This window comes from Acinonyx jubatus, chromosome B4 (genome assembly GCF_027475565.1).
Source record: "Acinonyx jubatus isolate Ajub_Pintada_27869175 chromosome B4, VMU_Ajub_asm_v1.0, whole genome shotgun sequence".
Classification (NCBI taxonomy): Eukaryota; Metazoa; Chordata; class Mammalia; order Carnivora; family Felidae; genus Acinonyx; species Acinonyx jubatus.
The window spans coordinates 18,566,960-18,593,631 of record NC_069387.1 but is presented as its reverse complement, the minus strand read 5'-3'; the positions used below and the strand labels follow the sequence as shown (position 1 = coordinate 18,593,631).

General features: G+C 35.2%; 1 protein-coding gene across 2 annotated transcripts in view; it reads right to left on the bottom strand.

Annotated features, from left to right (window-relative positions):
* The window catches only part of PLXDC2 (plexin domain containing 2), a 442,292-nt gene that overhangs the window by 58,150 nt on the left and 357,470 nt on the right, over window positions 1–26,672 (bottom strand). For both annotated transcript variants that reach the window (XM_053225369.1, XM_027073562.2), the window contains exons 10-12: window positions 13,136–13,196; window positions 4,834–4,984; window positions 3,819–3,857 (exon numbers count right to left, since the gene is read on the bottom strand). In XM_053225369.1, coding sequence (XP_053081344.1) covers window positions 3,819–3,857; window positions 4,834–4,984; window positions 13,136–13,196 — 251 coding nt within the window. The remainder of the gene's footprint in view (window positions 1–3,818; window positions 3,858–4,833; window positions 4,985–13,135; window positions 13,197–26,672) is intronic.

Below are 26,672 nucleotides of genomic sequence, written 5' to 3'. Positions count from 1 at the left end.
TGGAGAAACCAAGAAGGCTGAAAGGATTTTAAATTAGATTTTGAACATAAACACAGCGTAGCCCTGTAGTTTGGAGAATGCATGCCAGTGATTCAGACACTCCTCAATGACACAGGAAAATCGATGTGTTGTGATTTTCATAGAAAGGATAAGATGGAAACTACTGCATAATTACATGGGAAAAGAAAATAAATTCCATTTCCAAATACTTGCAAGTATCATCAGTTGTTAGAGAAAAAGGAAAACAATACAGTAGGAGTAAGCGAAATACTTTAGAGTGGCATTTCCTGTTCGAAGTTTGACTGTAAGAGAACAGCCATACTGAGAGGCTGTATTAAGGCCCAAAAGACTCATACCCCAGGTCTGCCACGTACTGGCCATCTAACCTTTCTGTACCTTTATTTTCTCAGCTAAAAAATGGAGATAATAATAGGAACAACTCACAGGGGTGTTGTGTGAATTATACGAAGTAATAAATGACAGCATGTAGAATGGGGCCAGGAACATAGTAAACACTCAACAAATATTTCTTTTTCCTCTTCTTTTTCTTCTCCTCCTCCTCCCAACTATTTGGAGATCGTTGTATAGTTGGAGATAAAGGGTCATGTTTATACTCGCTCTTCTGAGTTTTTGTATTCTATCACTTACAATGGTCAATCAATGTTATACACCTTACTAAGGAGGCCTATATTCATTAGATACCATTTTCTTTGTTTAGGTTTGTTTACACGTTCTTTTCTCCAAATTATTCTTAGGTCTTAGAATTTCCACTCAACCCATAAGGCTAATAAACTTTCCTAAACCCAAAACTATCTTGAAACTTCCAGAAGCTCTACCTAGTCTTACTCTAAATGTAGCAGGAAACTCAATTCACAGTTGAAGATTCATCAAGAGTGATTTAGCAGACTGTAACTCAGTTTGGGTCCTGTGAATGAGAAACCCTGTTGTGTGCCTTTGGTGTCCAGCTGCTCAGAAGTATTTTATACTTTCATATCAAAGATGAAGGAAAATCTCCTGGAAAGTGAATGTATAATCATGTCAGCTGTGGATTCCACTAGAAAATCAACTATTTTAACCCACAGAAATGTCCCGGAAAGACTCAGCCAAAGTAATCCAATATCTAAAGCCAGCATCATTGGCTTCTAGCTACATATTGACTATTTTGAAAAATGTCACCCTTTTTCATCAAAAACTACAGATCTCTAAATTAAAATGCTTTTTAAAACCAGCCAATTAAATTAAATCAAGAAATAAAATGAGCTAAATTTCTTTGCAACAATATATAGCAATTTACAAAAATTTATTAGCTTGCATTAAAAAAATTAACAAATGTGAGAAAACACTTAAATTAGGCATCCTTTTCATTATTACTTCCATTTTGCAAAAATGTTAACCTGGATGTGGAGGGGCTGGACAATTCTGAATTCTATTCTCAATATGTTTAATCAACTAATCAAGTTAGATTTAAAATGGCAATCTTTCCTGCATCTTCAAATTCTGTAAGATAAAAACAATGATAAGTATGCTATCTTGATGAAGGTGCTATAAAAAGTAATGTGTAATTTCCCTTAAGCACCGCTTTGAAGGAACATTTATCTTAATACTGGCCAGGTTGGTCTGCTCCAAATGTACTTTAAGAAAAAAGGCCCTATAAACAATCCTAGACATGGAAAGAATTCCAGTATATAGACACAGTTAAAGTCTTCTTGTGATATTTTGGAGTCCTGATGGATTCATGGCTGCATATTAATGATCTAAATATCATCTGAAAATCCATCAGTCAACTTCTCCAGTATGACAGAAAAGAAAAAAAAAACCTTACATTTACATCAGGAATTTACTCCACTTGGTTTCTCAATATCATAAGGTATTCTAATGCACTGCTTTAAGAAAATCTTCAAAGTTTTATGATTCCTTGATGCATTCAACAAAACTAAAGATTTTCCTTAGGATAATTGGTAAGATTCTAGGGAACTACTTCCCAAAGTGTATTTTGCAAAGCATTAAGTCCATGAGATGTAACTTATAAAAAGGTTTTATGACCAAATAATGGAGAAATGCCAGATACTAAATCTTTATTGCCATCTTGAAATTTCTTTAGAATACATGGTCCCCGAAAGCAGGGAATTTAGCTAAATCTCATTCACTTATCATGGATCCAAGCCTGTGACAATGCCCTCCAATTAGCAGGCATCCAGCAGGAATTAATGAATGAATAAATGAATGAACATTAAAAGCTTTGAATAGCACTCTAGCAAAGAAACCTCTTTCATTTTCTTTCACCCAGAGTATCTCTTACCTATTTGATCACAGGATTTTTTTTTCTGTTAGCACTACAGAATATTTATTCTAAATAATTAGAATATTAAAAAGAAAAGAGACAGCATAGAAATAATATAATAAACACACACGAAACTACTACCCAAATCAATAATTAAATGTAACAAATACAACAGAAGCCTCTTGGCGACTCCTCCTCCAACTCATTTATCTCCCACTTCCCTCCCTCAAAATAACATAACACCAAATTTAGGACTTGTGTTCACATGAAACTAAACAGCATCCTGTTCTGAGAAATTCTCAACTGGGGGACTGCTAAAGGCCCTTCAAGTGCTGAGATTTTAATTTATTTCTAGCAAGTATATACAGGCAAATGGTCATCTGTAAAGCTATCCACTTACAGCATTAATACTATGATAAGTAAGAAATGAATGAAATAAAACACTATTAGACAGACACAAGACAATGGAGAATTGATGTAATAATGATATATATGAAGAAGCTAAGCAGCTGATCTTTCAAATGGATTGACATGAAATTAAAGATGCATACAGTATGTATCTTATCATACAGTGACCTAAGAAAACATAGATGTATTTTTGTTACTTAACCTGGACTAATTTAGAAACTAATCTCTACAATTACTTAAAAAAAATCCCTAAGAATGTATACATTGGATTTTGACTTACAAAATCAGCTGGGGCTGCAAAAGTAAAACTGTGTCTAGATCAATGTCACAGTAGGGCCACATTTACATGAAAGAGGCTGCTAAGAAGAGGCCCCACCTTCCCCCCCCCCCCCCCAACTTCCTGAGTTGAATAAACAGTTGCTGATAAAAAAATCTCTTTTATCAAGATCCAGCAAGCTATGATAGAGAGGCACATCTGAGCTAATATAGTTTAATAGAAAAAGAACTGGTTTTAAAAATTTTAGGCAATATCTTTCACAGTCTTATTTTGGTAAAACTTTTCTTCCTCAAATTTTTAAGTATCAATATAGGTTTCTCTAAAAATTGTCTTAGAAAACTTGAAGTATGCAACTACTTAAAAGTTCTTTTTTGCATGTTTAATTTTTGTCCCCTGCTTGACATAAGAGACAAAAGGGCCTATAAAATATATTTCCATATTTGTCTAATTCTTAATTTTATTTATAAATAATGTTGAGTAGTCAACTTAGAGAAAAAAAAAAGAAAACATTTGAACCCAATACCTGCTCTGTGTAGATACTCAATACACAATCAAACCAAGGAACAGTACACGAAAAAGGAGAGCAAGGTGTGTGGATAAGTTTTCACGTTATAATTGGTCATTGGTATCCTATAGTTTTATAGGCAAATATGAGGATTAGAATTTCATTCTACCATTGAAACCATTTCAATTTTCAAACCACCCACTGAATTCTCCCCATGTTAAATACCAACAGGGAGTGAAATATAATCTCACTGTGTATTAGAAGCCCACAAATCCTTTCTCATATATAAATGAATGAAATGACTTAGCATCTGAAAATATTTATGAAAGAAAAGCATCAATTCCTACCTCCATTATCTTTTAGATGTAGTGCTATCTTGGTATCATCTGGAAGAGAAATTCAAAGTTACTGTAACAAAAAATTTTTTAGTGGGGCATAAATATGATGATCAGTCATTGTCTCCTAATGCTTTTTCAGAGGAGGATTCAAACCCCAAAAATACTTCACAGGCTATATAACAATCCAAAACAATATGTATTAAAATGCAGCACTGGTTTCAAAAGCAATAAAATGATTTAGCAGCTTCCTCATCTCATTTTGTCACTTTACTCTAGTTAACTTTTAATATCCAATTAAATTTCAACTAAAAGTAAAAGTTTCAAGTTTAATTTATTATTCAAATGAAAGCCAGGTTTATGACCATAAATAAGTAAGACTATTTTTTCTCCATCAGAGCCTACTCTTGGCCAACTGGTCTCACATTTCTCCCTAGTGGCGTCATTTAGAATAAGTGGTTATATTTTGGCTAATATACCTTCTTCCCTCAATGAGTTGTCCCACGCATCAATATTCTCTTGTACTTTTGTCTTCCCTGACAGAGGAAATGTTTTTCAAAGACAATTTCTTTGACATACACATTGTCCCTCTACAGATTATAGACCAACATATTTTACTGACTGGATTCAGGTAAATATTAGAATTGCATATAAATAGAATTATCTATTTTCAGAATCTGAAATCACTGGACATTTTATATGCATTTTGCCTTTCTCTCCTGTGACTGAAATGTTGAATTCAGTTACGACAAAATTTACCGATATAAAAGGAAGTCTGTATTTCTTTTCTATTGAGGACAAGTAGCCAAGATCACTAATGAAATCTAAGTCTTAAGAAAAGGTGCCATACGTTACAAGAATCCCAGCACATATTTTTCTTCTGTAATAATTTTATCTTTTCCCCTTTAGAAGTCCTTTAGAAATCCAGTTTGCCAAAAGATAACTTTCTCTCTAGAGAGCTACTCCAGTACATGTCAATACAGTGACTTTCCCCTCCTTCAGAAAAAAGCAAAAATATCTAGAGCACCTTCTGTGGGCAGACTGGTGGGCAGCTGGGATGTCGCTGCTCTTCTGGTGGTTGTTAAGACCCTGAATTTTGTGGTTGTTGCTTGTATAGTTGTGGTGGTTTGAGAAGAACTTTCCATTGGCTCTGTGTTCTCACACATCTTCTCTTTTGACTGATAAGAGAAACAAATAGGAAAACAATTTAAGAGCGATCACACATGTGTTTAGAAAATTACATCAAAGAAGTTGGGCTGTGAAGCATTAAGGGCTTTCATATCAAGATGAGGAATAAGTTATTTTTATAGAGAACAATATTTATAGATTTTAATAATTTACAAAGTATATAAAAGATGAGAAAAAATCGGATGTAACAAAGCATTTCCATCTTCAGATATTTGGATTTCATCATTTCTGTTCTTAATCTTTCATACTACTATTTATCTTGCCCTAAATCTTATATCAATCTCTATATAAAAGACATGATGTCATGAGGGAGAAGTTCATACAAGAAGAAAAACATGTTCATACAGATAAGAATTAAAACATGCTTGGGTATGTGAAGAAGGCGCTTCAAACCAATAATGCTAAGTTCTAAAAATTTGGTAAAATGCTCCGTATCCCCTTATTGTTTCAAAACTAATCCACCACACATTGAATGAGTATTTAAATTTTTTGTTTTCTATTACAAAATATTCAAAATCACCCAAACAAAAGATTGGATGGCCCTCATGTAATCACTTAGCCTATTTCTCCCTAGCAGAGCTAGACTGAAGACATCAGGAAAAGATATATATTTTATTTTTATTTACAGCCCACAAAAATAAATCCTACAACATTCACCAGCAACAATTTCCACCACCCAAACTTTTATGGTTTAGAAGCTGGTGTTTCTCTCTCAACCTCTTTGTTCTCCAAAGGACGTCATCCCTCTGGTAGGGTCTCAAGTAGAAGATAATCAGTCTGCACATGGGTGGTACTCACCCCACTTTAGAAAATTATTATTAAATAAATTCCTTTCTTAAACTTCTCTTGTCATTAATGAAATACAAGGCACTTATTACTAGTTCAGCGGGAGTTCCTGAGATGGCTTCCTCTTTTACAAAGGGTGAGATACAGATTTCTTCTCCACTGCAATTCCCAATATCCTAGGGGTCATTCAATCTTCAACTGTTGGTTCCCACATCTTCTCAGCCCCAGGGACCTAATGATCTCCTTGCTAGCTCCACATCAGTTCTTGCCCCCACAGTCTGGCCCTCATCTGCAGTTGGAGATGGTTGTGTTTTGAGATCATAGATCCAGTTGTCCTCTTTCCAATCTCTCCATGTATGTGCTCACTCAGATTCTGCTTCTCCTTTGACTATGCACAAAGTCAAGTCTCCTATTTTTGCATCACTTCAACCTCTCTTTTCAATTTCTTCACTTATCTTGCCCCGTTTTGTCTGTTTTCCCACAGCACCCTTTCAGAAAACCCCAATACTAAATGGAGTAAAATACCTGCCTTTTCCTTGCCTGCAACAAAGCCATGAGCAGCTGGAGAACGATCACACAGCCTCTGACTGGGAGCTCCATAAATTTACCTCCCACCACCTCAGTAGGCCTTCCGTGCTGCCTGGCAACTCTGTCCTACTTTGCTGGTCTCTTCTCCCATTGTCCTCTGTATCAATTTCAAACCCACTCCACTCTACCAAAAACTATAATGCCTGTCCCAATCTGACTCCATGGGCTCACCTTTTATTTCTTTGATAGGAATCATAAGCAAGAATTCTCTACATTTCTTTACAAATCAGCATTCTTGCTCAAATCTGTACTGACCTACCCCTCTTCCTTTCTGTTATAATGGAAGAGGCTCAGTATTTATAGCTATTCTCTCAACCTCTACTGTGGCCCAACTCAGCCCACTTTTCTCAGGCATTGTGAACTTGCTCATTTAATACAATCCTTTCTCTTCAATGTTTACAATCTTGAGTTTTCCACTGCCTTGTTCCCATTAGAGCTTAAGCACACTCAAGCATGTCCAATCTTACTTTAAAAACTCAGTCCTCCTTCTCTACAACACACCCTGACATTTCCCTACTTTCCCTTCCATTCAGTCATCTTTCCAGAGAGATTGGTCTGTCTTGGTCTTCGCAGACTCCCACTTTCCCCACTTGTAAAAATCTTGTTTTTACTCAATACAACTTACTGGAAACTTCTCATGTTGGTGGTCCTAATATCTTCTTATGCATGAAATTGTCTATATTCTTGATATCTCATAGCAAGGGGCACACCTGTCCACTTCCCAGGGTTCTGTGACATTTATCCTCACCAGTCTTCTGATAGGTTTCTAACAACTCCTTTATTTCCTTTTACTTCTGTCTCCCTGTTGTGTGTTGGTAGTTCTTATGGATCTTTCTTGACTAATCTCTTTGCTATATGCACTCTCACTAGCAATTTCCACCACACCCATGATTTCAATTCACATCTTTATATTAATTTACATAAATCCATACCAACATTACATATGTCTCTCTTGGATTTCTGACCCAAATATTCATCTATTGACTTAACATATGCATGTGGATATCACAGACATCTCCAACTCAATAAGACTGAAATGGAACTTGCCACATATTATTCTCCTCCTGTGTTTCTATTGTAAAAGAATACTATTAGTAAACACCCTGATATTTAAGGTAACATCCTGGAATTGTTTTACTCAGACCACTAAAGGCAGACTATGGACTCTAAATGGTCTTCCTTCTATAAAACAAGGAGATTCTGGATAAAATACGAATTTTAAAGCATTACTAGGATTTGCAGGACACAAAGAAAATCTCCAAGAATACCTTTCTATTGTCTCTCCCCCAAAACAAAATAAAGCAAAAGCTGTGTGCAATGGAGTAGGAGTAATATACATTAGACAAAGTAAAAGACTAGAATTTGCCTATAGGGCAAAACATGTCAAAAATAAAATATTTCTCCAAGGAGATCAAGTCTTGTGCCAGCAGTAGATGGGGGAGATAAATCTAAACCTCTCCTCACATATTAAATAGGGACATATGATATCCCCTAAAACTCTCAGGTTCTCATCATCAAACATTCTTTGGTAGAAAGTACCATCTATTTAGGTCCTAGGGATTCCCATGGAATAAAATCGAATAAAAATGCAATTCTAATTAAAGGACACAAACAGAAACACAAAAAGAAGAAGCACACTCTGACAAAGTTAGCAAAAACAATGAGCAATGTATTTAAACTATGAAAATCTTTAGATATTGTGATCATCCAATAGAAGACAGACAAAAAATCATATATGAAATATTTTAAGGAATGAAAGGTAAAGTTTAAAAATTAACTAGTAATATAGACAATAAAAATGTCTTGGCAGATTTAATAAAATGTAAAATTTAAATTTTAGAAATGAAAAATACATTTTTTGCAATGACTACTTCAATTGATATGTTAAATAGTGGATCAAAAAAGATGAAGACAGATTTAATAAACTGGCAAACTGATCTGAAGAAACTCCCCAGGATGCAACACAGAGAAATAAAAAGATAGATGATATAAAAGAAGAGGTTAAAAGATGCTTTCTGACAATAATTGAATCAATAATTCGAGGTCAACAATAAAATAAATTTTAAAACTTTTCACAAATTGGAAATGTGCTATAGTCCATAATTCAATGTAAATCCAATCAACATATTAACATGTTGATTGATTACAGATCTGGACATACTGAGTCTAAATTTATTTGAAGAACAAAAGTCCCCTAATAGTCAAAATACTTGTGAAGAAGAAAAAGTAAGACTTGTCCTAGAGATAGCAAGATTTCTATAAGATGATGATAATTAAGACACCGTGACATTAGTTAGGGTATTGACAAATTGAGGATTAGAAGAAGAGAGCCCAGAAACCAACTCCCTGGTTATGTAGAAACTAGGAAAGAGGTGGCTTGGCAAGAAATTGCCAAAAGGAAGGACTATTCAACACACAGTGCTTGAAATCATCTATAAAGGGGAAAGCTCCTCACAAAATTGGATTCCCATTGTATATCATACATAGATACCGATTCCAAATAGAATAAAGACTTTGATGTAAAAAAAGATAAAGCTTTAAGATATTTAAGAGAAAAATGCATGAAAAATGACTATGAAATTTGGTAGGAGAGGGCTTTTTAAACAAGATACATATACCCAGAAACTAACAATAAAATAAAAGACTGATTAATTTGACACCTTAGATTGAGAATAGATGTTAACTAAATAAAATAATGAAGAAAATGAAGAGAATCCAAAATCTGGGGAAGATATATATACCTAGAGATACTAGCTAGAGCAGTAACACAGCAGAAATAAGTAAAAAGGTATAAAGAATAAGTAAAAAAGGAATAAAGTAAAAAGGTATAAAAAGTAATAAGCAAAATTCTTTTATTTATAGGTGGTAAGATTGTTTCAGTAGAGAGCCACCAAGAATCTTGATATGTATTTTTTAAATTAGTACGATAATTTTATAAGGGGGTTATATATCAGATGTATTATGTCTGTTACATATAATCAATGGAGACCTATGGTCTAGAATAAAAAGAAAAAGATAATTACTCAATAGAAAAATGACAAAAAGACATGAACAGGAATTTCACAGAAGAGGAAAGACAGAAGAAGAAACACAGAAGCCAAAAAGAATATGAAAATAGATTCAACTTCGCTGATAATTGGTGAAAGACAAATGGAGTTCCCAATAAGATACCAAATTAGATAGCGAGTAGATCTGCAGAAATGAAGTCCGACAAAATCAGGATCGTAGCGACCATGAAATAATGGGAACCTGTAAGAGTTCCAGCGTTGTGCTGGTCGTGTTCATGGACACACTGGAAAAAAATTGGCATTATCTTTCAAATTTGAACATTTGTCTGACTCCCATTCAGCGATTCCACTTTTGGGAATATTAGAGAAACTTGTGTACATTTGACTTAGGAGACATGCACAAGGCGCTTTTGTCAGAGGAAAAATCTTGAAACAAATGTCCATAAGACTGAGTGAAGAAAACATGATTGTGAGAATATAAGCTTCAGGAAGGCAGAATTTGGTGTTTTGTTTTGTCAGACTATTTTCTTACCATTCCATTCCAGTACCTAAAAAAGTGCCCGTGACATCATGGGCACCCAATAAATATTTGGTAAGTGAATGAATGACATATTAATACCATGGAATATATAGCTATAAAAGTGAATAGATCACCATCACGGGCACCAACAGGGATAAGTGTTATAAAACAAAATTCTGAGTGATAAGTTAAAGATTCCAAATAGCTTTATTTATTTTTAATAGGGAAGGGCACAGATGCAATGGAGCAGCACAGACAATCAGCTTCCTAGTCACGGATAATCTAGTTCATAAATTGGGTAGCATGATCCTGGGTAATCATTTTCTTACTGTTTTTCAAAGGTACATTAATGTTATAAAATGTTAAAAAGATATTCTAAAAGCAAAGGATAACAAGAATTTTAAAACACGTTCACGGTCCTCATTTCCATTCACCCAACCACCTTCGGATCCTTCCACCACCCCAGCTGTGGTCACCATGACCCTTCCCACTGATTTAGGCCGGATCATCAGCATATTTGGCTGGGTTATAGCTACAGTCAATTTATTGGCCTCCTGCTTCAAGTTATCATTCGCCCCATAGCTAGGGTGATTCTTCCAAAAGGCCTAATTAAAATCCTTTCCCTTGCCATTATTTTTTAATGGAGGTATAATATATACATATAGCATTATATTAGTTTCAGGTGTAGACCATAATGATTTAATATTTCTATATGTTGTGAAATGATCACCACAATAAGGCTAGTTAACATCTGTTGCCACATATAACTACAAACTTTTGTTGTTGTTGTGATGAGAATTTTTAAGATTTATTCTCTTGGCATTTTCAAATGCTCAATAGAGTATTATTAACTGAAGTCACCATACTGTACATGACTTCCTCAGGGTGTATTTATTTTATAACTGGAAGTTTGTACCTTTTGGGCCCCTTCTCCAATTTTATCCACTCAACCATCAATCTGTTTTCTATCCACGATGGTTTTTTTTTCCTTTGGTTTTTGTTTTGTTTTGATTCCACATATAAGTGAGATCATATAGTATTTGCCTTTTCTGACTTATTTCACTTAGCATAATGCGCTCAAGGTCCATCCATATTGTCACAGATGGCAAGATTTCCTTCTTTCTTTATGGCTAAATCATATTCCAGTGTGTGTGTGTGTGTGTGTGTGTGTGTGTGTGTGTGTGTGTGTATTCATACGTATATGCCACATTTTCTTTATCCATTCATCCACTGATGGACACTTAGGTTGTTTCCATATCTTGGCTATTGTAAATAATGCTGCAATGAGCATGGGGTGCTATTATCTTTTTGAGTTAGTGTTTCCATTTTCTTTGGATAAATACCCAGAAGTGAAATTGCTGGATCACATGGTAGTTCTATTTTTAATTTTTTGAGGACCCTCCATACTTCCCTTGCCTTTAGCATAAAGCCTAAACTCCTTCAACTTGTCACACTTGAGGGTCTGTTGACCTCGCCAATCTCATCTCTCACCACTCCTCTTCTTAGCTCTATTAACCTTCAGGCATCATCTTGAATATCTCCTCCTCAAGCAAGGCTTCTCTTATGTTACTTAACAAGACCATATCCTTACAGATACTCTCTACCCAGGTCATTCTCTAAAAGCAGTCCTTGGTTCAGTGGTCTAACTACCTGTTGGACATACTTCTTCCATTTTTATATTATTGGTGCTTAGAACAGTACATAGTAAGTGCTCATATTAGGATTTGTACTTATGGAGTAAATTTATCTCATAGGATCAGAAAGATTTAACTCTAGTTTTAGTCACAGAAGATGGACTGCACTTGGTGGCTTTGTTTACTCACCTGTAAAAGAAGGATAGAATTGCTCACCATAATTAAATGTATGTAATTAATGTAATGTAAATGACAATTTAATTACATAATTGAAAGGAAACACTGGATATTAAAAAATGTACTTGACTCTGAGATACTTGGGAATAGGGGGTCATTTTTAAAATTTTTGTAATTTCAGTGCTCAGCACATTCCACAAAACATACTTAGGATATATTCAGGGCTGTTTAAAATAAGATGGATTCTTCCTATTTCCTTGGTTCATGGTGGGCAAGAAAAGTAAGATGCCTGAATTACACTTTTGATCTTTGCACAACTACAGCTATTCAACTGCCATGTTTTCATGGAGGCAAATGTGATTACATGAAAGAAACATCAGTTGGAAAATACAACTATGGCTCCAGGAATCTATTTTCATTTTGAATGATGTTGCTCTGTAAGTGAAGTGAAATAGATAGATTAGTGTATGTCACTATAATCCCCCAAATGAATGTCAAAGAGTTGATGAAGGCTGTGTTGGCAATATGGCACTTAAAATTCAAGTATATTCTCAAAGATGTTTGTTTCAGGATATTTATAAGACATCATTATAAAACCTTAATTTTTAAGAAAGGCTTTAGTAGCCATTGGTCCCCGAACAGTTTAAACAGTTAAAATCACTTTGACATGATTTGCTTTCCTGAATGAGAAAACGTGTATAATTGCTAATAATCTTCATTCAAAATTCACACTCTAACACTTAACACAGGGAGAAAAAACAAGTACTTTTCTTTGTGAACTTGATAGGATATCTTTATAGGACCTGAAATGACAATGTAAATGCAATTCACTAGAAAATTATGAACAGGATAAAATTGTTTCTGCAATTGCATGCACTTGCTTGAATCGTTTCATTGCATCATTGTCTGTATCATGCTTGCCTTGGAGTTACTGTTTCCATGTTATACCATTTCCAACTTATATTACATCAATTTGCTGCAATCAGTCTTTTCCTCCATACCATCGGTTTTGTTATTTGAGCAAAAAAGATGAACAATGGCTTCCGAGATCTTAGAAAAGCTGCAAGTGTTTAAGAGAACTGCCTTTTGCTTGTGAGATTCAAATTCTGGTTCTATTTCCTAGCCACACACCTAACTCTGTTCCCTCAGGGCTTCCCTCCCCACCCCCTTCCCTCACCCCTCCCTCTTCTCCCCTTGGTAATATGGGGGCAATAACAGCTCCCAGGAAGGGAGCTCCCTTGTCACAGGAAGGGTAGGAGAATCAATCGAGATAATACATGTAAAGAGATAAGCCCAATGTGTGGCATATATTAAGGACCCAACAATTGCTGCATATCTTTGTTAAATTAGGTGCCATTTTCATTAAGATGTAGCAACCCTATAGGACAGCTTGGTCTCAGGAATCCTGTGGTTATAAAGCACATGTACCTCTTCAGGGCATCCACTGTCCACCCAGTCCTGCCGATGGCGGTCAAATCCACTGGAACATCTTTGGAGAGGACGCAGTGTTCAGAAAAGAAAATATGGGGTGCGGAGTGCAGGGCAGAAATTAAAAGAAAAAGATTGGCAAGTTAGTTAATTCTCCAATTTTCAGTTTAGCATTAACATGAACTTTCTTCTATAGAACTGTTAACTGGAGTAGCAGTGAGGTATTTACAGGATGGTGAGTAAGGACTCGTTCCTCAGGTAGTTGTGCAATTAGGATCACACATGGCAGCAAATTACTCCACTGACGCCCACTACTCTCTGCAGGACACCTGGGTCCCAAGCAAAGGTAAAACCAATTGCTATTCTATGAGGTTAGTTTTCTTTTCACTCATATTTTCTTTTTCTCATCATCAAAACCAATGGTTATACACAGGTTTTTTGCAGGCATCATTTTTTAGGATTTCAGGTCTTTTTATCTGTTTTCTCTAAAAAAAATTTTTTTTTTAAATTTAAAACCCACAGTCATGCAAACTCTCTACTGTGCAGTAAAGGATTAACTCAGCAGGTTTGGGGTGTTGAAACCCTCACATTCCAAAGAAAGAACTGGCCCTTGTCTGGCTCCTGGGAGAAAACCTCTAAGCCCTTGGAATATCCCACCTGATAAGAGTGTCTTTGTATATCGTGGGTCTTGGATTATGCAAGATAATTTATTCTAACAATATGATTTGTGTCTGTTTTGATTCACCTGGAGACTGGGGCCATGCTGTATCAACATGACCTCGTGGAGGGGCTAGAGACTAGAGATGAGAAGAGTCACAAAGAAATTCATACCTGCGTGGCCGACCTCTGTAAAAACCCTCGACACCAAAGCATGGGTAGGCTTTCTTGGTTGGCAACACTTGGGTGTGTGTTTTCACAAACTGCTGCTGGGGGAATTAAGTGCTTTCTGTGCAACTCCACTGGGAGAAGGCAATCAGAAGCTTGTCCCTGGTCTCTTGTGGGCTCTACCCTATGTGTCTTTCACCTGTATTGATTTTAATCTGTATCCTTTTGTTATAACAAATGGGAACCTTGAATATAACAGCTCTTCAGAGTTTTGTGAGTCCTTCCATTGAATCAGTGGACCTGAATATGTTCTTGGCAACTCCTAAAAACACTCCAATTAGGTCTTCTCTAAAAGGTCGATTTCAGCAAGCACCGGGTTAAGAAGATTTTGTTCACTCCTACTGTCTTCCTCGACTGGAATGATTTTCTGCACTCTTTGTCCATTTGTTTTTTTTTAAGACCCAGAAATTAATATCTGGTGCCCATTCTGATAAAGCTTCAAAATTGCTGTGATCACATTTTACTTTTATTATTTAACTTTTTCCCTTTATATAAAATTTCATGTGCTTATGTATTATTTACCAAACTTGATTGTGAACATTTGAAAGCTAGGATTGGTATCATATAAAATCATACCTAGTATATCTAAAACATAATTTCTTTTCATATTAGAAATTCAAAGTATTTTTGCTAGTCTGTTAAAATTAAGGATTTGCATAACCCCTGAATTTCAATATCTATGTATATATTTATATATAATATATATGAATCCCTATTGATAAATATTAACATACACACTTATACATTTTTCAAAATAAATGGACAGCATTCAACTTTTGTCATATTTTCTTATAGTACTATTCTGCAACTTTTTTTTTCACTTGCTTTGCGATGAGTTCACATGATGACTTTTTCTAAGAATCCTTGCCAGAGATTATGTACCATGGTATGGATGAGCATAATTTAATTCAAGTGGAATGTGAAAACATCTCTGTCAACAAAGAAGACCATATCTATCATTTTGCCCAGACACGATCCATTAGAGCTCAGCTATTTTATGCCTACCATCTGTGTTGAATAAGCTTAAGTGTGGAATCAACATCAGTGTGTGATCTGCCATCCCAAGTTTGAGAATCCCTTGTTGGTCAAGGCCATCTCCGGTTACCCAAAGAGATTTGACATTTGGAGTCTGTTTAATTCCAGACGAATTAGATGACTGTCCTTCTTCTCCTTTTTTCTTTCACGTTTGTTTAAGTATTGAAACACATATTGACATTCTCTTTTGCAATGGGGATTATTGATTTTCTAAAAAAACATATTTTGGGAGTCACCTGATCACAAGCCATTTTGAGAGCTGTAAGTAAGCAAATGGAATAGATAATTTTTAAAATGTATTCACTTACCTATTCTAGATGTATTCAAAGCCAGTGGGAATTAATAACTTTTACCTTATATATTAACTAGGCACTACCAGATCTTAAGTTACAGGTCAACTGAAATTTCATCTTAAGTAAGTAGTCCTTTAAATTGTTAAATTAATCCCAAGAAAAGTACAGGAACACTGCATTTTGCTTGATTTAATAAATCAAGTAATAGTAATTACTATTAGAAAATAGTAATTACTATTACAAAATAGTAATCTATACTGCATCCACAAGCAATTATATAAACAAAAGGGTATATTATATGTGTATGTGGGCATGTGTGTGTTTGTTACAAATCACTAAGAAAACCACCCTTACATTATCTCTGAATTCTTAAAAAAAAAGCCCAAAACCTAAATATCCCTTTTAAGAACACCTTCCTCTCTCCACTGAGCCGCTGCGTTGTTTTTTCTAAAATCCAATGATATTAACCATATCATGCTCCAGCGTATTGATTTCCTGACATTCTTAACAGTGTTCGCAAAGAGGCTCTCTCCTACCCTGGAATCACCTGGAATTCCTGTTGAAAGCAAATTCCTCAATGTAGCAGAATAAGATTCTCTGGCAGTTTGGGTCCAGCAATTTTCATTGCAAATGAGCACCCCGGGTGATGCTTACTACACTGAAATTTCACAACCGTGGACTTCCTGTATGAAATGTTGATATGGCAGGCCCCTTCTTACCCTCCCGCCCATCCTCTACAACCTGTTCTCATGCCCCTTGGTGCCCCTGCCTGAATGTGCTGTGTTCTTTCATCGCTCTGCCTTTGAACATGTTATTACTTATGTCTGGAATACCTTCTTTGTCTCTAATTAGTAAATCCAATTCAACTTAAGCTTATCTCTTCTAAGAAGCATCTCCTTTTTTTCCCACTCAGAAGAGTTAGCAACCCTTTCTCAGGGCCCTCCCCAAAAATCAAGCACTAGTGTCTATTCTTACACTCCGGTTGGCTGCTTTTAGTTCATTTTAGACTTCAGGGGTACATGGGTCAAAGAGGGGTTGGAGTCAAACTGCTTGAGTTAGAGTGGTGGCTTGGGCACAAAACAGGAATGAGACCTTAGGCAAGTTATTTTTCCTATCTAAGCTTGTTTCCTCATCTGTAAAATGAGGCAAGGGAGGTTACGTACGGGCTAAAAGTAGTGTTTGGTACACAGTCAACATTTAGCAAATATCAGCTGTTTTTAATCCCCCTATATGTTTTTGAAGTAAACATGCAGCAAAGTTGACAACTGTTGAAAATGAGTAAGTGAGATTCTCATTTTAGAGTCAGCATTTTGGAAAATGTTTAGGAGTTAATTCTGTGTCCCACATCAATGTGAAATGTGTTGTATACTTAAAGTCCTTCATCATCACCTTTGGGAATTAGTATTACAGAATCTTATGAGAGAACATCTAAGTTGCTCTCATACATGGGTCAAATCTTTATCCAATATTTATAAATAGAGATGACGTGGTTTTGCAAATATTCCTCAAAAATTGATTTCAATAAAGTCAGAGCTCCTATGATGGGTTTCCAATGTTTTTATTTTCAAGTTATTCCTCTCTTCTCAGCGTTACTTAATTCTAAAACAAATTGATAGAGACCTGCACTTCAAATTGATTGTACTATTCTTCACACAGTTTCAATGGGGTGCTGATTTCAAAGGACCCAGGCACCGTGTTAAGTGAACACCATTAAATAAGGCAGCCTAGAAAACACACAATACTCTCCTGGCTTGGTAACCAATCAAGAGATTAAAGTGTAAATCTCATCTTTAATTCACCTCAGTTCTATAGGAAGGGTTTCAGAAATATGACTCATTTTGCAAGGGTAATACATTCAGGCGAAGGAAATAGAGTAAGTGTGAGAATGTATACAGAAAGGCTGAGAATGAAGTGCATCTCTTACTGCACAGTTAAACATGTGCCTTTTCACCACTGAGATGAAACATCTGCAAAAGAGAATTTAGGAAAGAAACTTCACAGAATCTTAAGACTTGGTTAGGAGTCACTTTCTAGATCAGGAGTCAGTGAATGTTCTCTTGAAAAAGCACCAGAGAGTAAATATGTTAGGCTTTGCAGGCTATATACAGTTTCTGTTCTACCAGCTTACCTCTGCCTTGTAGCTCAAAAGCAGCCACAAATTCCTAAAGAATGGGTGTGGCTGTGTTCCAATAAAACTTTATTTATAAAACCAGGAAGTGGGTCAAATTTGGCCCACTTTCTGTAGTTTGCTGGCCTCTGTTCTAGATTATTATATAAGAATAAGGATCTGTAAAATAAAGATCTGAAAACTAGAGCAAATGCCTCATCAAGGTGTCTCATGATTTAAAGGGTCCTTGCAGCTTTATGTGTATTTAACAGAGTGTGCTATCTTAATGGAAAATTCAATTGTACATTTAATAAATTTTCTTGCCACAGTCTTCAAAAGTGTAAAAAATGATACTCCAGCCTCAAAACATGGAAGGTTGCTTTAAAAAGGCAGAAACATTTCAGCTTATAATTTCAGTTTATAATTATATGGTTATAACTAATAAGACATTTTATCATTAGATAAAATAGGTGATAGGTAGTATGGAGCTGTAAGAGATGGGGAAATTATTTTATTTTGAAATACTAAAAACTTTAATTGGAAAACTAGGTCATAAAATTGAAAATGTTGATTATAATAATTATTCTCAATAAAAAAATAGTAAAAAAAAATCATATTTTATATCCCATATGGGTCATTCTTGTCGTTCCCAATTGCCTCAAGCATGAGAGGGATGATTTCACTTCTAAAACCACTTCTCCTAAAATTGAGAAACCTGATCTTAAAATTTTCCAGAATTTTCATGCCTGAACCACTCATTACATAGAGCTCTGGGAATGATAGATGAATCTAACTACACAGTAATCTATTACAGAGACAGTATTGTAAGGCAAATTATGAAATTTTACATCATTCTAATATGCAAGGATGTGGAGTTTGTTGTCCTTTAATAAAAGCTCTTGATATTAGGGGCAGCTCAGAACCATAATCCAATGCCAATAAGAACGGCGATCCGCAAAATGCAGACATTTTGTTTTGTAGAGGAGTTTCAGATGGAAAACTGGGTTCAAGTCCTGTCTGATATCTAATATCCATAATCTTGTCTTTCATACATGTGGCAGAGTAGGTGTTATCCAATGCTAAATTATCATTAATTTTATTTTCCACCCAGTCTTTATTGAATATATATTTACTTACACCTATGTATTAATCAAATTGGAATCATAACATGTGATAGCTTGCTTTTCCAAAGTAATAACAGAGTCTGGGCATTTTTCCATGTCTGTAAATATCCCTTGAGAGTTTATTTTTAATGACAGCATATACTCCATCATATGGCTTTATGAAAAATTTATTCAACCTACATATGAGAATACCCATGTCATTTTAAACCTTATAAAAATATTCATCATCATCCTTTCTGCAATTTGATAAATTAAAAATGATATATCTTACTTTAGTGAACATTTCTTCCATTACAGGTGAGGATAAACTTTTAAAACATGTTTACTGGCTATATGTATTTCTAAATTTTTGAACATATATTCATTTATTTTCCCTATTTTATTTGATTATGTTATTCATTTGGTTTTTTTTTTACAGGATTTCTATGAACTGAGAGCAGTAAACTCTGTTAAATATATTGCCTGTCTGTTATTCACCTTCCTATTCTAAATATGATTTTTTTTTTACAGGAAACAGTTTGTATTTTTACATTGCAATGTTTGCTTTTCAACCTTTCCTTGCGAGGTTTCTTTCTTTGCTTTTAGGGTCAGAAAGGCCTTACTACTTGACTTGGCATTAGGTAAAGTTTGCCATACTCTCTTTTAGTTAGTCCATTATTTATTTCATTCCTTAGTTTTAGTTCTCTAATCTATTCTAAATTTATTTTGATACATAGTATAAAGAACCACATCCAAGTATACAAATTTTATTAATACAGGTGGCTGAGAGTCCCAGGATCATTTGTTGACTAGATCTTTATCCATTGTTTGGAACTGCACATTTTCTCACATAATAAACTCATATGCTAATGTCTACTTCTGAAATGGCATACCTTTCCATCGATTGCTTTGTTCTTTCTTGTACAATTCCTATAATGATTTCATCATTATGGTTTTTATCATGATTAACACCTAGGAGTGTAACTCTTCCATCATTGATCTTATTTATATTATTTCTTGAGTAGTTTCACTCATTTCTTCTTCTCTGTGATTTTTACAATCACAGTCTCATATTCCAAATAACAGTCCTATTGTGAATTTGGAAGAATATGGAAATAATTGACATCTTACTACATTCTAGCTTTCCATCCATTAAAATGTTTTTTCAGGTGTTCTTTTAAGTGCCTCATCAAACTTATTTTTTTTCCTTATATAGGGACTACATATTAAATTTGTTAGTAATTATTTTATCAATTTTTCTACTGTTAAAGGGCTTTAATCATTGCATTTTCTAAATGGTTATTTCTGACATGGAAAGTTATTGATTTCTGTGTACTTATTGTGTAACTGGTACCTTTATTTACAGATAATAATGTTGCTTCCCCTTTCCAATAGCCATGTCTTATATTTATGTTTCTTTTCTCTGTGCATTAACCAGAAATATAGAGTTCTATTACAAAATAGTAACAGTCACATCTTTGCTTTCTTCTTTATCTGAACTGGAATGTCTCTGGGCTTCAATGTTCAGTGTATTTTTTCATGGTTGTGAAATAATATTTATTATTGTATTAATACTCATCCTTCTATGTCAGTCTGTTTTTTACTTAGGAAAGAAATGTTGGATTTTATCAAATATTTTTCCCATCATTTTCCAAGATGAACAAATGATTTTTGCTATTAGCGCTATTAATAGCATTAATATATATCTTTGAACTATGGAATAAATTTATTATTTGGCTATGTTTTCATCATTTTAATTCTGTGGGTTTTGATTCTTGGGTTCTAAAATTCTGTACTCCTAAATAGTACAGAATATCTATGAATAATCTATAGCTAACATCACACATAATGATGAAAGCCTGAATGCTTTCTTCTCAAGATCAGAAACAACACAAAATGGTTACTCTCACCACTTCTAATCAACAATGCACTGTGCAGTTGAAGAGGCAAGGAGAAGTTAGTACGCTAGAAAGTGAAGCTTTGGGAGACTGTCAAATCGTAAATTGCTTCCTGCTTTGTGTGTTTCCTATAGAACTGCAAAGTAAAATGAGAAGTCAACTTGTAGCTTGATTAAGAGGCAAAAACAAGGCAGCCACCAGATTACAGAAGAATTAGTAAACGGCCGAGACTCATAACAACCCTCATTAGAGATACAAAGCAATATACATCATAATTTTGGAAAGTTTAAAAGTAATGCTTTTACTGAAGAATGACAAAATCCGCTAAAACCCAAAGGGTATCTTAGGGTTAAATGTGTAGCGTTAAATGGGTCAACTTTCTGAGCGGGGTGGAAATTGCAGGCTTCTGGAGGTATTCCTCTTTTTAAAACCCTGGGATTAGTACATATTACTAAATGAAAGCAGACATCGATAGTCCTGGAGCATCTGTCCACATGGTCAGTTTCAGAAGCCTGCTCTAGGATTTGAAGAGGAGAGTAGCCAGTGGGGTTTCCTTGGTGTTTTCCCTTCTATGAGATCTAACCCATGCTGCCTCCTGAGGGAAGTGCCTGGTTCCTTTTCCCAAGCGCAATCAAGGTTAGAGCACCTTGCCTGATGACACATTTGTTATCCAGTAAAGGTTACACAGTTAAAGATGAAGTCTTCAGTTTACCAGGGGTTATTCACATTTAAGATCAAACTTGTTATCCCAGCACCATGAAGGCAATATTTCTTCATTGATTGATCTTAAATACGGCTCTGGCAATTAATCTGAGTCTGGACAAAAACACGTTTTAACAGTTTGGCTCCTTATTTATGAAAGATTTTCAACTCCTTTGGAAATACCATCACTCTTTAAAGAAGATAAATGATAATCTGAGGCTGAGAAATGGTAATTGAAGGAAGGCTATTAAGACAAATAGTTTCAATTTGTCTCCTCAAATGACATATGCACGAATAAGATGTCATGTGATTTTTATTTTAGAAAAAGAAAGATTGTATTTCTTGGTAATTATTTCCAACCGTGAAATCAATAATTTTACAGCTTTTAGAATGTACGTATTCCATTTAAAAAAACAATGGTATATTCCACCCAACTAAATGTGCAACTTTGGGATCTTGTATCTGGACATCATACTAGCACATCCCGAAAAAACTGGGAGCACAGCACATTGTATCACATTAGAAACGAGAACTTCCTTTGCCTTACTAAACTATCTTTCTGAATCCTGGCACTAAGAGCAATGGAGTCTCTCGACTTGAACATTAATAATTAATAACTTGATTAATCATTTTCAACGTGCTGAGACACTGCCAGAAAAAAACCCCAGCAACATCGTTTCATTTAAAATGGCTATAATGGGGAAAAACAGGGGAGGAAAGTTGAGGTTACCGACAGTGTCGGAGCAAGTTAATAGTTGACATGTTTTCACACACTGTCAGGTACTCACCCTAACCTGGCAATACTCCTCACAATGACTTGCATTTGAATACTGCAAAAAGTTATGGTTATATTATTTAGTGGAAAGAGCACGAGTCTTAGAACCGCATACACAAAACTGGCTTCAGGGCTTGACTCTGACCTTGACTGTGAGCCATGGCAAGTAATTCCCAGAGATTTGGTTTCTGTAAAATCAACCTTCCTTGTGTTTCAGCAAGAATTAAATGGGATAATATGGATGAAGCACTCTTCTGGTGTTTTGACATAGCAGGTGCCTAAAAAACGTAAGCAGCTATTTTATGCTTTTTTTTACCCTCCATGGAACCTAGCCCTGGTCAAAAGTGTTTATTGGGAAAGAAAAAAAGACACTGTAATCTAATATATAATTGAAAATCTATAGGATATTCTCCAAGTCCTGACCCAACTTCTTTAGCCACTTCTTTTTTAGCTTCTTAAAAAAAAAAAAAGAGGAGAAATCCCTTCAGGATGCATGAATTTTTTCAGAATTTAAAATTCCTTGCCAAACATTCAACTTTGCTATCTTGGTACAACAGAAGTGAGAGCTGAATCTTGAGGGAAAGAAAAAAAGCTTGCTCCTCCTGGCTGTGAGCCACTGAAGCCAATAGTCACAAATAAAACTCCTGGATGTTTCAAGGATTCCAATTTTTGACGCCCTTTTAAAAATCTTCTTGACTTCATGCCAAATGTTATACTTAAATGGCACTTTCAAATGCATAAAGGTGGACAAAAAGAGCAGTGACTTTTACTTTGTTGTTGGCTCGGGAAAAGGAACATAAAGTCTTGGGGGCTTAGGCGTGCTGTGCTTCTGTAAAATGCTATCCTTTCGCCAACAAATTTTTATTCCATGGTGCTCAGATTAATGGCCTCCTGGTCTTTCAGAGTTGTCTGTCTTCCTTAGGAACATCAACGATGCATGGATCAAGTCACCCATGTTCTGGCAAGATAGCAAAATTAGACTCTGGCAAGGAACTAGAAATCCCATTGATGAGCCAATTGACTCATTAAAAAAAAAAAGAATGAAAGAAAAAAAAGATCTTTATCCTAATTTAACTTTTGATATATAAATAGCTTCAGAATTTTACTTAGGATGCTAAAATTTGCAGAGAGGTGGGATAAAGGTGGTATTTCTACTTTCTCAGAACCATAGCATGAACTTTACCCCCGTTCTGAACCATAAACACTTAGGAAAGGACTATAACAGATACAAGAGACCATTCTGTTTGTCACCATTTCTTCAGAAAGAGTAACCAATAAACTGATCCAAATACATGCCCTTCTCTCATATTCTCTCTCTCTCTTTCATTGCATAAGAGATAAAGTGTTTCTAATCACAGTGGATTTGGGTCCTTGCAAACGACCTGTAGAAAGGACGGTTGCATTAGGAAGGTTAGCATTTCTAAGTAGGAAAACCTGCATTAATCACAGATTTTCAAGTTCTGCTCAGAGTCCAGGGTTCAGTGTTGCAGAGGGCTGCACTGTCTGATGTCATGGGTGAGAAGGAGTTGGGAAGGCACGGCTGTGAAACCCCTACCCGATATAATTTTATCTGTTTTGTATTTGGAGTTTCATTTTTCAAAAATGTTTCTCCTGCTTGAGACGAAAAAGGTTGAAAATAATTTTATTTAATCGTTTGTATACCTCACTCCATTAATTAATCTAGGCTTGTTATCACTGTATTTTACAATGTAATTAAATCTTTCAGACAAGTACTGTGAGCTCATGTAAAATATGATAACATAACATTGACAGGAACTCCAGAGAAGCAATTTTTTTCTTTTTCTCTCTGTATGCCTCTAAAAGATATAATTTAAGGCATCATAATACCAGATGATAGTGCCTGAGTGAGTCTTATAATGACCAGCAGAACACTGTTTCTTAAAAGGTATTTGTTTAATGATTTTTGGATAATGCACTTTTACTCTTCAAAAAATATTGTATTTGTGAGATAACTTTTCCAGGATCTGAGCTAAATTAGAATAGCTTTTATACACCTGTAGTGGTCCAAATTCATTAATTTATATTAATCAGTCAACCTTGAAAAGTGTCATTGTTCTATTTCATCTATTTATTTTGGTTAAAGAACATTATATTTCTCCATTCGTATATTCAGCTCATGGTAAATTCAGTATCATCCTCTAAAGTCTTAAGTGTGATTATTCCAAGTAAAAGTAAATTGATTTTGGTGGAAACACTTGAATACTTCTAGGGTTTGCCACAATATTATACAAGATGGGTTTTCTTATTATTTTAAAAGTACATGTGAAAAAAAGTACATGTGAGAGAATTTTGAAAGATGTATGTATATACATGTTATATAAAATACTATGTATATGTTAAGCAGAGGCTTTTAGCATAAAGAACTTTGTTTTCTTTTAAAATTTTTTATTCTCTCCTCATTATAAATCTGTGGGCTCACCTGGAAAGGTCTGTTTCTAAGATTGCACTTGGTCCTTCTAGATTACCAACAATGTATTAGTAAATTCATTCCACTTTAGGGAATGATTCCAGTCATAAAACAGTGTGCTGCTTCCTTATTTCCTTGCTTTATTCTACATCAGATTTGCCAGGCATATAAAATATCAAATTACTAAATGCTAATTCTATTAGAGTTTTATGCAGCTCATGTGTACAAATGTTCTATGTCTTATTAAAGGCAGCAAAAAAAGAAGGATTTTAAGAATTTGGGTGTGAAGCAATTTTCTGCTTCATAAAATACAGTTAGTGTCACCTTATGTTAACAGAAATATTCTTGGATATGTAGTTTTTTCTCCTTCAGATTTGCTTTTAATGAAACTGACAGTATTTCAGAGCATACCCCTTTAAGCCCGATAAAAAATATTTATGGCAAAAGCTATACAAACATACACAGAATGGATATCTAGACCTGAATCTTCATCTTCTTCTTCCAGATCACAAGACCCATCAATTCAAGGTCTTAAAAAAATTTTTTTTTAATGTTTATTTATTTTTGAGACAGAGGGAGACACAGCACAAGTGGGGGAGGAGCAGAGAGAGAGGGAGACAGAATCCAAAACAGGCTCCAGGCTCTGAGCTGTCCGCACAGAGCCTGATGTGGGGCTCGAACCCACGAACTGTGAGACCATGACCTGAGCTGAAGTCGGACGCTTAACCGACTGAGCCACCCAGGCGCCCCAATTCAATGTCTTAAAAATCTTTTTTAGTATTCATTTTAAAACACTAGGATGTTAGTTTGACCTGGTCCTTTATTTCCTGCCCGTGTTTCCTTAGGTGATAATCATTAGAATTATCTCATTTATCTCAGTGTCGCTGTTACTTCAGTTATATGACCAGATAGTCAATACTTTCTTCCAAAGCAATGTATTGGGAATACATATTTTACTTTTTTTTTCATTAAACGTATTTGTAGTATGTCCTCCATTTATCTGGCAAACTTCTCCTGTTAAAGGCCAGATAATAAATACCTCAGGCTCGCAGGCCATTTGGTCTCTGTCACAGGAATTCCTTTATGGAGAATAATTAATTATTTATGGAGAATAGTTGAACTAATGTAGGAATTCCATCTCTGCCTCATGTCCTGATTATACAAATGCAGCCACAAGGACTCCTAGAGCTTGGTGTTAGGTAGGCTGACCATACAATGTATGGGACAACAGCTACGCTTTTGAGAGAGGGAGGGAGAAAGAAATGGTGCATGGGGTCAACAGGCCTAGGCCCGTCTGTCCTGAGAAAAGTGGGTATGTGGTTATTTGGAAATGTACCTGATGGTCACACTTCACGGACCTCTCTTATTTACAAATTTTGTTTCGACTATGATCAGCCTTTTCAGTCAAGACTTCTTGTAATTTCTCTCTGTCGTGTGGGTATCTTTGCTCATTTTGTTATTTTAGACAATCTAAGTTTATGCTTGTATACTGAAATTTAAGTCTCTGAAATATTTTATGCCCATGCTTTTGAAATATGGCATCGAGGATTACTGCCTCTTTTCGTAGACTGAGTGCGTGAGTCTGAGAGCACCCCTTTATATTAACACTTTATATTTATACTCCATCTTTGATATATGAGTATAAAACTTGACACGGAAAAAAAGCGATACAGGACCGATTTTCCTATAAGAAATGAACACTTTATACACCATTTTTGCTGTATGCAGTTTTAAAGGATTACTCACAAATCTTTTGGTTTTTTTTTCCACATTGGAACTCTGTGTGCTAATTTTATTACCTTCTCCTAATTCATGGGTTTTATTTACTTATTTTTTCTGAGGATTTCATCTTGCCATTCGTGCACTTTGCGCAAATCTAACCTCAATACTTGTTAAAGGAAAGTCTGTATGTATCTGTTGCAACAAACTATTCAAGTAAGTGTTGAAAGGCTTTAGTGTAAATAAGCTATTAAGACCCTTTTGGTAGGCAAGGGAAGGGCTTCTTCCCCTGTCCTGGTGGACATCTGCTTTGGATTACTTGACAAAGCTACATGTGCTAACACCAGGCATAGAACCCTACAGAAGAAATTCCAGCCCTAGCATTTATTTATTTTTTCTTCATCCCTACAACCTTCCGTCCTTCACAAGTTTTTTATTTTAAATCCTGGCTCCACTAAGTTATTAGTTTCGTGACCACCAAGTTATTAGTTTTGTGACCTTGGCTCGGCTCCTCAATGTTCCTAATTTCTCATTTACTTAATCTATGAAACAGGGAACTGAACACTTACCTCCGGATGTGATTTCAGGGGCT